Source organism: Mesoplodon densirostris, chromosome 15 (assembly GCF_025265405.1).
Source record: "Mesoplodon densirostris isolate mMesDen1 chromosome 15, mMesDen1 primary haplotype, whole genome shotgun sequence".
Taxonomy (NCBI): Eukaryota; Metazoa; Chordata; class Mammalia; order Artiodactyla; family Ziphiidae; genus Mesoplodon; species Mesoplodon densirostris.
Genome location: NC_082675.1, coordinates 19,867,910 through 19,880,236, shown reverse-complemented (window position 1 = coordinate 19,880,236; position 12,327 = coordinate 19,867,910). Strand labels below are relative to the sequence as shown.

The 12,327-nt window shown below is 50.9% G+C and overlaps 1 protein-coding gene across 2 annotated transcripts in view; it reads right to left on the bottom strand.

The window, feature by feature from the left end:
* MYO18B (myosin XVIIIB) overlaps positions 1–12,327 on the bottom strand; it is a 226,492-nt gene that overhangs the window by 174,054 nt on the left and 40,111 nt on the right. For both annotated transcript variants that reach the window (XM_060118779.1, XM_060118780.1), the window contains exon 12: positions 1,983–2,156. In XM_060118779.1, coding sequence (XP_059974762.1) covers positions 1,983–2,156 — 174 coding nt within the window. The remainder of the gene's footprint in view (positions 1–1,982; positions 2,157–12,327) is intronic.

Below are 12,327 nucleotides of genomic sequence, written 5' to 3'. Positions count from 1 at the left end.
TTCTAGAGGGAAATTTGACAATTTTATAGTAGAAGCCATAACATATTCATATACTTGGACTTAATAACTTCACTCTTAGGATTTTATTCTAATGAAATAATTCAGAGAAACAAAGACTTCTAAGTATGTATGTTCTCCCAATTGTTGCTTAAATTGGCCAAAAAAAATCACTTTTTTGAGACAACCTGAACATCCAACAATAGGAAATGGGTTAGATAATTTGTAGTCCATCCATACAAAGGAATACTTAAAGTCAGGTCTAGAAGAATATTGAATGAGATGGAAAAGTGCCTGCCTATAGTATTAGGAGGAATAAAAAAAGCTTAGAAAATTATTATAATGGCAGCCCCAATTTTGTATAAACACACACGCTGGTCCCATTAGAACAGCCAGCCTTGATTAGGGGTCACTGAGCAAAGCGGGATGAGTGGAGGGCTCAGATCATAAATACTGACCCTTAGGTTTTGGTTCCATCCACAGAATTGGAAACACAATTTCCAAATCTGCACACACTAGTGTCTAGAGAAACAGTTCTGCTTGTACATTCCAGGCAGCCCACTGCAACCCCAAAGCATTTCCCATCCCTGCTTTAACTCTGCCCCCAACCTGGGTCGTTGCTAGGCAACCCACAGCCTCCCAGCATCTCTCAAAAGCTTGCCAGTCCCCTGCCTGCTTAATGTCTACCCTTGAGACCTCAGCCTGAGAGGGTGACTCAGCTTCACCAAGCAGCGTGTGCACACATCTGTGCTTTTGTGTGTGTGTGTGTATATGTGCATTGTGTGCATGTGATGGTGCACGCACATGCATGTATGCGCATGCCTGTGCATGGTATGTGTGTGTGCCTGTATGTGTGTGCCTGTGTCTGAGAGGAGGTATAACCATTAAGCAGACCCCAGCTTACACCAGAGCACAGACCTGGAAGGCAGTGGAGTCTCAGTGACATCAGCCATCAAGCTGAAGTCCCTGGCAGGTGGAGCAGCCACGGGGATCCGAGGGGCCTCTAAGAGAAGGACCCTCAAACCACAGTTCCAAACAGTGCTACCCACTAAGCCCAGACTCTGTGGTCTCTGGGAGAGCTTCTCTTAGAGAGTTTTCAGTGAACCCTGGGGCTCCAAGGGGTCCCTCTGCCCTCACCTTCTGCAGCCAAAGCACCTGGCTGCAGAGGCTGCAGACTTGGGACTCAGCAGACCTCACTCTAACAGGTGCAGTACAAAGCTCCTGTTTTTCCCCCGGGTCTTTTCAAGCACCCCCATTCCTCCTGCTGCTCATGCCAAAGTCCTATAAGGTGTCCTGGCCCCCTGCTTCCACCTAGGGCCCATGCCATCAGCTCTAACTGTAAACTAGACCTTGAACTGGTCCACCTCATCCCATCTGTTCCCACCTCCATCACCTCACCAAGGTGACTTGTACCCATTCCCACTCATTCCCTCATCTTCCTCCAGGCTGAGCTTCATGAAGAATACAACAAATCATGCCATGCCCCTGCCTGTGTGCCTCCATGGCTTCCCTTGGTCTGAGCAGAAAACCCCTAGTTTACAGACTATTGTGTGAGCTGACCCCAGTGAGCTCTCCAACCTTATCTACTGTCCTCCCAGCTGGGCCAACCATCCTGCCCTTATTTCTGTTCCTCAAACTGGAAGGTGAGTCTTCTGCCTACAGCGTAGGGGCTCAGCAAATACAACATCCACTGGAAGCGCGCTGGTCCCTTGGCACCATCCACAACGTCCCCTCTTTGCAGCATAGGGCCCCCTCCTGGGTTTCAGCAGCCTTTGAACCCTGAGCAGAGCTACCTATCTGACCATAAGCACCGCGCCAGAAGGAGCCAAGTCCATTTCCAGGGGGGTGGCTTCCCTTGCACCTAGAAGGTCTGCACACTGCAGACCCTCAGGAAGTCCTCGATGGATGGTGAAAGGGTGCTGGTGTGTCCCCAGGGGCCGGCCCCGCGGGGATGCAGCCCACCCAGAGGGGCAGCAGCGTGGTACCTGAGCCGGCCTCCTCACCCTCCGGGTCCCGGCGGCTCGGCCCAGACGTCATGCGCTCGATGATCTGCCGCAGGTGGTGCTTGAAGGTGGCCGTGTTCAGCTCCTCGTACTCGCAGCCCAGGGCCTCTGCCGCGTGGCTGGCCGACTCGAAGCGCATGAACTGCTTCCGGCCCACTGTGCAGGGGACAGAGCAGGAGGAGGGTGGTGAGGTCCTGGGCGGGTGGTGGGCGGGCATCCAAGAACACCTCGGAGAATCTCGCCACCTCCCACCCTCAGCAAGAGCCTGAACAACTGCCCAGGCCTGGGACCCCAGCTGATGGCCCTGGGCAGGAGACGCTTTCCCAAGAGACATGTTTGTCCCATTTCCCTGCCATCTGCATTGCTCACTTTCCCAAAGCAATTAAAAATACCATGGGGAACACTCTAAACGTGGGACTGGGGAATGGTAAGAGTATGACTTACCCACCCAAATATCCACTTACCTATCCATCCACCACCCCGCCACCCACTGACCTAGCCACTCAGCTACCCACCCAGCCACATATCCAACAATCTAACCACCCTCCCCTTTATTCAACAGATATTTCTGGAGCTCTTACTATGGGACAGGCACTGTGTCAGCCTCTGGGAAATCGGTGATGAGCAAGACAAAGTGTCTGCCCTCACGGAGCTTACAGTCTTTTGAGAGAGGGAGACAATAAACAAGTAAGCAAATAAATATTTCAGGTGATGAAATTATAAAGTTATTTTTTCCCTCTAAGGAGAAAATAAAACAGGGTGATGGAGTCAAGAGAAACTGAGGGAGTGGCTTTGGATGCAAGGTGGTCAGAGGCGGCTCTATATGAGGATGTGATAGGTGGACTGGGGGTAAAGATAAGACGGAGCTGGCCACACAAAGAACCAGGGAAACGCTTTAGAGGCAGAAGGAGGAGGTGGTGCAAAGGCCCTGAGGCAGGAATGAGCATGATGTGTTAGGGAAGTGCCAAGAAGGTCAGCATGGCTGGGATGTAAGCGGGGAGGGGAGTAACCAGACGAGGCTGGAGAAGCAATGGGGAACCTCTCTATGGACTATTATAATGCCACTTAACATCAGCAACAAAGACCGTACAACATGGTCAATTCTTATTTTCAAAATGTTAAATGAAATGGACTAGAAAATCACACCACAGTATGACATCAATTGTGTAAATCACTCTAAACTGCTATAAAAACAAATAACGAAAAGGAAATATATCCAAATACGAACAATCACAGGGTAGGGGAATTTTTTATTTTCCAAACTTTCTGAAGTGGTTCTGCACTAACTTTGTAATCCAAATTTTAAAAAATAATGACTTAGGGGCTTCCCTGGTGGCGCAGTGGTTGAGAGCCCGCCTGCTGATGCAGGGGACACAGGTTCGTGCCCCGGTCCGGGAAGATCCCACATGCCGTGGAGCGGCTGGGCCCGTAAGCCATGGCCGCTGAGCCTGCGCGTCCGGAGCCTGTGCTCCGCAACGGGAGAGGCCACAACAGTGAGAGGCCCGTGTACAGCAAAAAAAAAAAAAAAAAAAAAGACTTATTAAAGCAAACACTAGCTCCATCCTTAAGTAATTTTCTCCCAACTCCTATCTTCCCATAAATGTGTTTCGTTCTTTGAAATAAGAATCACAGGTACCAACAGAGATTTCTCAATCCATCAGAAAGAGATCTTAAGGGCCCAATTCCTCAAACAGACATCTTAAAGAATCTAGATTCCTGGTTTAAGAAAAATTTGGAAATTTGGAAAAAGACTTTATCTGGGGACTTGACAATACCCAGGAAGAAGGAGTTCTGGCCACTGCTTATCGAGGTCCTCCTACATGCCAGTTATTCAGCATTGATTATCTCAAGAACAGCATTTTATTACCTCCATTTTAGAGACTAAATCTCAGCTTTATCAGAGAGGTTACATGGCTAGTAAAAAAGTCCTGCCACTTTATTTTTATTTTTTTTAATTAATTGATTTGGGGGGGGCGCTGCATAGGGTCTTCGTTGCTGCGTGCGGGCTTTCTCTAGTTGCAGTGAGCGGGGCCTACTCTTCGTTGCAGTGCTCGGACTTCTCATTGCAGTGGCTTCTCTTGTTGCGGAGCATGGGCTCTAGGCACATGGGCTTCAGTAGTTGTAGCGTGTGGGTTCAGTAGTCGCGGCACACGCGCCCTAGAGCATGCAGGCTTCAGTAGTTGCGGCGCATGTGCTCAGTAGTTGCAGCACGTGGGCCCTAGAGTGCGTGGGCTTCAGTAGTTGTGGCTCACGGGCTCTAGAGCACATACTCAGTAGTTGTGGCACATGGGCTTAGCTGCTCTGTGGCATGTGGGATCTTCCCGGACCAGGGATCAAACCCATGTCCCCTGCATTGGCAGGTGGATTCTTAACCACTGAGCCACCAGCAAAGTCCCCTGCCACTTTAAAAAATGGTGAGGAAGGTAACAACGATGGTGGTGATGACGTGGTGATGGTGGAGGTGATGGTGGAGATAAGATGATCGTGATGATAGTAGTTACCACTCAGTGACCCCATTTTATTCAACATGTCATCTTTGTTCAGCTCATGGCTTTTGGAGTCAGAAAGCCTGTCTTGGAGTTCCAGGTGTGACACAGAAAAAAACTCAATACATGCAAGTTGTAATTACTTATTATCATTACTATTATTGAATCTTCACAAAAGTCCTCGAAAGCAGTATTATTCCCATTTTACAGATGAGAAAACTGATTCGGAAAAGTCACCAGAAATCAAACTAAGTGGAAGAACTATTTCCCCAAAATCAATCCTTGCAATGTCACCTTTAGGAAGTTTGTCAAATCCTTGTGTCCCCAGGTAGGACTTTCTTTTAAATGGACTCACTAATCTTTTTCACGTACATAAATACCTTGTGAAAGGAAATGTTATAGCACTAACTTAAACAAGAACCCATTTGTTGAAGGAGGTCATTGAGAGGATATGACCACCAGGTGACCTGCGAGCTGGCCCTGGGCAACTGGAAGCTCCTCAGCCCTTCCCCTGCCCTTGGAATATACATTCAGCCCCTCCCCGACTCCCACGGTGGCAGCTGTTACAAGGACACAGCCTTGAGAGAGCGAGGTGTTACTGAGACCATCCAGAAGGTCTCCGTGACTGAGCCCAGTTCAGGCCTCTATAAACTTTACGACTCTGGCGGGCGGGGGTGGAGACCTACCCTTCTTGCAGCATCCAAGACAAGCCTTGTATGTCAGTTCCCTTGCACATTACACCTGCCACCCACCAATCTGGAGTGGCTGCCTCTTTCTTCAGTCTCTCCCTGCCCTCCACCACAGTGGGGGCCAGTTTCTGAACCAACACTGTTATCACTTGTCACAGATAGAAAATAGAAATAAATACAATACGCGTACAGAAATACCATTAGATTCTAATTAGATACAGTTACCTGGGAGTCCAAGGTCTGCTTTCTCTTTGTTGAAAAAGAGAGATTAGCAAGTATTACAGAGAGGAGTTAAAGGCTACTGGCCCTGAATGAGATTTCCTTCTTCCTGTGATGGGGTTGAAAGTGAATTAAACAGGAGATGACTGTCTAGGTGGGCAACATCCTGTCCCTCTCCTGCCCCATCATCTCCACTACCACCCTCTCAAACAGTCTCCCACACTCTGCCCACAGTGACCTATAGCCTCACTGAGCTGGGGAGAGCTCATGAAGGGGTTCAGCAATGGTTGTTTCTGAAAAGAGGAGCAGGAAATGGACTGGGCAGGACTCCTTAGGTCCCGCCTAACTTAAGGGGCATATTTCCAAGTGTGCTGAGCAGCATCCCGCTGGTGAAACCCAGGAGGCATATGGGAGCTCTGCTGGGAAAATGTATTTCTGCTTCCAGCTCCCGAAGGCTGGCCAGGCACCAAATCCAACCCCGTGGGCCCCTCTGTCTTCGTCCACACCTAGGTGGAGGCTGAGAACTCTGGGGCAGCACCTGCGGTGAGGAGAAAGGGGACTGGACAGGAACACAGGCGCCAGAGCAGACAGGGTCTGGGTCCTGTTCCCGTCATTCCCAGCTGTCAGCCCTTGGACCAGTCTCACAGCCTTTTTGAGCCTCAGTTTCTTCATCTGCAAAATGGAGTCATAAAACCTCAAACACCTCTTCACTGGGCTGCAAGGACTGGGCGAGATGGTGGCACGTGAGGCTCTCAGCAGAGCACCTGGCCCTGAGAAGGTGCTGGACAAATTTGAATTTCCTCCTCCACCTGCAAAACTAAAGAGGGCACCATTCACCCCAACCCGGATTGCCCCGTCGTGGGGCTGCAGGGACTCCTCCACAAGATCTGTCTGTTGCTTCACCGAGAGCATGTGTGGAAGGGATAGTGAACTGGTGAACTCCGGATGCTGGTCACGCCCAGGGACTCCAAGCCCACCGAGGTCATTTCTCCTCCAAGGAAAGGCGGACACACGCTGGGCTCAGCACTTCCCACCAACCTACCCAAAGCCGGGGACAGAGCTATCCTCGGAATGCCACCGAGGTTGGAGAAGCCAGTATACAGAGGGCTCCAGCCCCCGTGAAGCCATCACCAAACGAGCGAGGACAGCCACCAAGCAGGGAGCGTGTGCCGTGTGCCAGGCACTGTGCTAGCACGCCCCCCGCCTCATCGCTTTCCTCTTCTAAGCCCCTGAGATCATCCAGATATGGAACGGAGGAGGTCAGGTCTCGTTTCCTGTCCAAGGTGGTTCCAGGAGTGAGGGGCAGAGGGGGATTCCCACCCTCCCGTGCTGATGTCACACCGTGTGCAGCCGCCCGCTGTTCTGTGCCAGCAGAGGTCTGTGTGGTCACTGCTCTGGCTTAAGAGAGTTGGCACGAGGAAGCGTTCAATAAACATTAATATGGTGAGTGATGAAATGAAACAAGGAGTCAACGACGAAATGAACATTTCTTACTGATGGCCAGCCCTGCCCAAAGTGGCAGATCTCCAAGACTTGGGAGATAGAAACACTGTTTCCCTCTCCCCCACAAACCAGCCCATCTGAACCTTAGAGCCGCCTTCTCTAACAGGAAAGATCAAATAGAAGATACAACAAAAGGGAGAGAGGCAGAGAGACACAGAGAGGGAAAGGCAACGAGCCAGAGATGGAAACAGACAGACAGGACCAAAAAAATTTTGCAGGGGAGGGTCTGTGGATTTTTCCCCGCCTCGTAGCCCACCCCGTAGGGGATCACACACTCTATTAGGATGCTTTCTTGCCATACAGCAGGAGGCGAGGAGGCTGTGCCCAGAATGATCCCAATGCCAAGTGCAGAGATCATTTCAGGCATGTGCGTTTGGCTGCAGCCATTCTGCTGGTCACTGGTGGGAAACAGGACCCCATGGCAGGCGGGCCCAGGGTTCGGCTCTGCGATGGGCTTTCATGCACACCATCTAGGAATCCTCGGCCTCTTCTTCTGCAAACATCACACAAGGACATGTGATGGTGAACCGCAGGAAATGCTCCCTGGTGCCCCACCCGTCACCCACCCTCTGTCTCACCCATCCAAGAAAAAGATTCAGAACGCAAATGCCCAACAGTATTACAAAGGCGACCTTAACATCACAGCATCAGACAGCAGCACCTACAGTACCCCTTCCCAGGGCCAGGCACTGGGCTTGAGCACTGGACACCGCCGCCTCATTTAACCCGTCCTGCAGCCCTACGAGGTCAATGCTAACATCGCCCCTTGACTTATGAGAACACTGAGCCGCAGAGAGGGTGACCTTCCAAGGTCATGCACCTGGTAAGTGGCAGAGGCAGGATTTGAACTCAAGCCTTCTCACTCCAGCTCTCAATATGCTAAGCATGGGTCCGTGCAGAGGAGCTTTCTCTCATAAGGGGGTACTGTTCCGAAACCAGAGTCTAAGGTGAAATATCAAGTACCCTTAAAATTACCCTGAGGGTCTCTTAAATTGCCCATAACGTACAGTACTGTAGCATATTTCCCTAAGTCCAACACTGCCAGCTTCCCCTCCAGTGGAACACCAAAGGAAATGGGTCGCTTGCCTTTAGGGCCCATGACATATGAAAAAAGTATGTATCTGTAACCACTGGCCTCACATTTGCCTTTGCATGGCTGGATTTACATAAATACAATGCATGTCTGATAGGACCGCCCACCCTTGAAACAGTTCTATATTAAAGAACTACTTGCAAATACCAGCTCTATTATTGTGCTCAGCGACAAATGGCCCATGCATCTCGCCATGGCCTGGAGGATGCACACCTGGACAGGTCTACACGGGGCGGGAGGACGCTTGTATGACCTTGGCTGATCTCCCAACTGCCTTGCGAGGTCTGCAGGCTGAATACTCTTAGGCCTGATTTATAGTCGAGGCCACCAAGACCCAGCAAGGGATACCGCCCTGCCCTGAGTCACACAGCTGGTAAACGGCTGAGCTAGAACTTGAGTCTAGGTCCCCGGACCCCCAGGTCACGGCATGGGGTTAAGGACGGCTCTGGTACTCCCAACATCCCATGTTAGACCTAGCGTGAGCACACACGTGGGCTGTAGGTCAGGTCAAAAGGAAACGGGGGCAGACTTCAGAAGGCAACGTGGTGGGTGGACCAGAGCAGAGCTGCTGTGCCCCACAGTGTCCCCTGGGGCTTCCTGTGCTCCCTACAGCTGAGGGCCTTCTCTTGTACTGGCATTTGCTGAAGCACAGGGCATGGGATGTGGCACGGAATTAACATTCCCAGCCTTCAAGCAGTGACAAAGGTAAGGCCCTCTGAGTGCGGTAACTCGGGTGCGTGCTCTACGCTGCCCCCCAGAGGTCCCTAGTGGGAAGAGCCCCAGTTGCTCACAGCGGCAGCTGGTTTTGGTGACACTCTTTTGTGTGTGTGTGTGTGATACGCGGGCCTCTCACTGTTGTGGCCTCTCCCATTGCGGAGCACAGGCTCCGGACGCGCAGGCTCAGCGGCCATGGCTCACGGGCCCAGCCACTCCGCGGCATGTGGGATCTTCCCAGACCGGGGCACGAACCCGTGTCCCCTGCATCAGCAGGCAGACTCTCAACCACTGCACCACCAGGGAAGCCCTGGTGACACTCTTTTTGGCTGCCTTCCTTCCCTACTTCCCTTCCTCACGCCCCTCCCAGTACTTCCTGGGATCACCTCCCACATGCAAGTCTATCCCTTGAACCCTTGTCTCAGCAGCTGCACCCATTTAAAGTGCCAAGGCTCAGAGAGGGCCTCAGAAGGTTCTCTGAAAGGGAGCCAAGTTCTTGGCACGTTGCTCTGTTGTGTGTGCGACTTTATGTGTCATTCAGAAGCCATTTGCACATCTGAGGTGAGGCCTGGCCCCAGCCAATGTGCTACCAAGGGCAGGGCTGAGTCAGAAACTCCCCGGGTGGCCAAAGGGATATGGAGCGGGGCACAGAAGCCACGCGGCTGGGGTTCCGAGTTTCCCAAAGGGGCTCCTCATAGCGGTTGCTCCATAGTTCATCAGTGTCACTAGGGAAAAATGAATTCTGTATTATACCAATTTGGTCATTGCTTTGGTGAAACAAGTTTCTTAACTTTGGGCCATCTCAGAGCCTTTAAAGTATATCATACGACGTTCCAAGAAGCGGATGTTCTGTTCAGACTTATTTGGCCTTGGAATGCTTTTATACAGTATCTTGATCTAATGTCCCAGGAGACACCGGTTTAGGAAATACTGGCTTAGCTGAGAGAGCCCTCCATCAACCAGGTGACTGCGGGCAATCTGCTTTACCTCAGTCACTTGCCCAAGATCACTCTGCTGGTAAGAGGCAGGCGGGGGTTTGAATAGAAGAATGAATAAAGGAGAAACGAGAAAAAGAAAAAAAGGAAGGAGTAAGGGAAAGTTATGCAACTGTAGTTTCTGAACTGCTCAGATCCACCTGCAAAGGCAGGTTTTTCTGTTTATGCTCAATACAAAAAAAAAAAAAAAAAAACGAGAAAGAGAGAAAGAGGAAAAAATAACATGACCGTTCTTCCCTCATGCACCGTGAGTTCAATTGCTATCAATTACTGTGACCTCCTACATTCGTGAATAACCAAGTTATCTCTCCTTCCAACAGTAGCCATGCTGCTGCTGAACTACTGAATGTTATGTGACTTAGTTATAACGCCGGCGCACCCGGTTCACATTTCCTCACACAGAGGTTTACAGTTCGGAGGCCTGTGAAGGAGGAGGCCACCTGCAGGGAACAGATAAGCCTAAAAGGCTGTGGGTGCTACGAGAAAAGGCAGCGCTCCAGAAACAGACTGCACAGGTTCAAATCCCACCTCCGCTGCCAAAAGCCACGTGATGTTGGGGAAACCGTGTCACCTCTTTGTGCCTCAGTTTCCTCCCCTGTAAAATGGGAATCTACCCCATGGAGTCCTTGTGAAGCGTCAGCGTGGTTCCAGATGCAGATCGCTTAGCACAGGATCTGCTGGATAAATGTCTAGAATTATGATCACACTCTGAGAATTCTGCCCAGGGACGTCAGGTCAAGTTCAATTGCTGGGATCCTGGAAAATGGGACTGTCTTAAAGGCCAAAACTTTGAGTCTCTTCCTGCTTCTTAGGGCTCCCACCTGTTCCTGCTGTTCCCGGGTGCCACACAGCCCTGCAAACCTGGACAGACCTTAGAGAAAATCACCTGTCCATCTGCAGTCAGCGCACCCCGTAAGGCCTGGCCAACAAGCCGTCAATAAATCACTGCTCAGTCACTCATAATCCAACATAAATCACTGCTCACGCCCTATCAACTGGAAAGACAACACGTGGACCACCCCTGATGCTCTAGCATTCTGGACAAAGAGGGCTTGCTTGCTGGACAAATCAGCTGGGGCAGCATCCAATTAAACCAACCAAAATGGGCTGCTTCCCTGCAGGACTGCTCTAATCTTGAGTATGCCAACGTGCATCGGGAGCTGACAGGAGAAGGGGAGCATGGGTAGGGGTCTCCTGGACTAATTTGATCAAGAGGCTTAAGGGGAAAGGCGTGGCATCTTTGGGATGTTGGGCAGTTGTGGAAAGAACCAGAGGCTGGGCATCCAAAGGCAGTTTCCACCTGGCTGCAAGATCTCAAACAGGAAAACTCACCTCTCTGAGGCTCAGTTTCCACATCTGTACAATGGGATGGCTCCTCTCCCAATGGGTCATTATAAGGATGAAACAAGACACTGGGTGTGAAACTGCCTGGGAGTGTCCCTAGAGCAGGTAATCCGACTTGAGAAGCAGAGTCACCAGGGAGACCTCAGTCGAAGGCATCACTCATCAGCTGGGGGAACTGCAGGAGCAAAGGCTCAGGGGTGGAACCAACAGCCGGTGAGTGACCTGTGTGAGGTCACACAGCTAGTGAGGCAGAAGCCAGGATTAAACCCGGCTCTGGCTGGCCCCCAGTCCAATGCTCTTTCCATGTTCAAGGGTCCCTCACCAAGGTAGACTGAGCAGGGGTCCCCCTCAACTTATCACACTGTCTCCTTTGAAGCTGGGGCCCAAGGGAAGCCCAGGAATAACAGCTGGTGTTTCCAGAGTACTCATCACATGCCTGGCACTTAATTTCATCAGTGCAAGAACCATATGAAAAGGTATGATTACTAATTCCCCATTTATTGATGACACTGTGGACCACCCGGCAGAACGTGGCATGAAGAATAGGGAGAAAGGCTTCAAAGACAGAACTCCTCAGTCCCAAATTGAGCTCCTCCCTTTCCTGAGTCCAGGACCTTAGATAACTGCCTTTATCTCTCTGAGCCTCCACTGACTCACCCATAAGATGGGTATAACCCACCATATAGGGTTACAAGGATTAAATGGAATAACCATGCACAGCACTTAGATCATGCCTGGCAGAGAGCAGATTCTCAGTAAACAGTAACGCTTACTAACCCCATCATTAGCATCGTCATCATTGCTGTCAGCAGTATTGTTATGCTCTGTCACTGAAGGGTGAGACATGCATGTACGGTGAGGTCCTCACTGAGCCACAGCCTCCTGGAGTCTCTGATAAGCAAGACTATAAGAGACGCCAGAGAGTATCCATACATCCCCATTGGGCAAGTCTTTTCCCCTCTCTGAGCCTCAGTTTCCTCATCTGTAAAATGGGGTAATGGTGCCTACTCCAGGGGATCATTGAGATGGCCAAAGCTCTTAGAATAGTACCTGCACCTTGTAAGCACTGGATAAATGTCAGCTGCTGTTATTTCTTATGGGAAACAGAGGCCAGAAAGAGGGGAGGGGCTTTTGCAGGGCCACCCAGCAAGAGTGGCTAAGCCAACCTGAAGTCGGGTCTCTCAGGGGTTCCATCCTCCTCCCCCTGCCCCCCTGAAGCCCGGGACTGCCGGCAGGGAAGCCTTCTAGCATCAGCCACTTCAGGGACTTGTGGCTTTTATAATA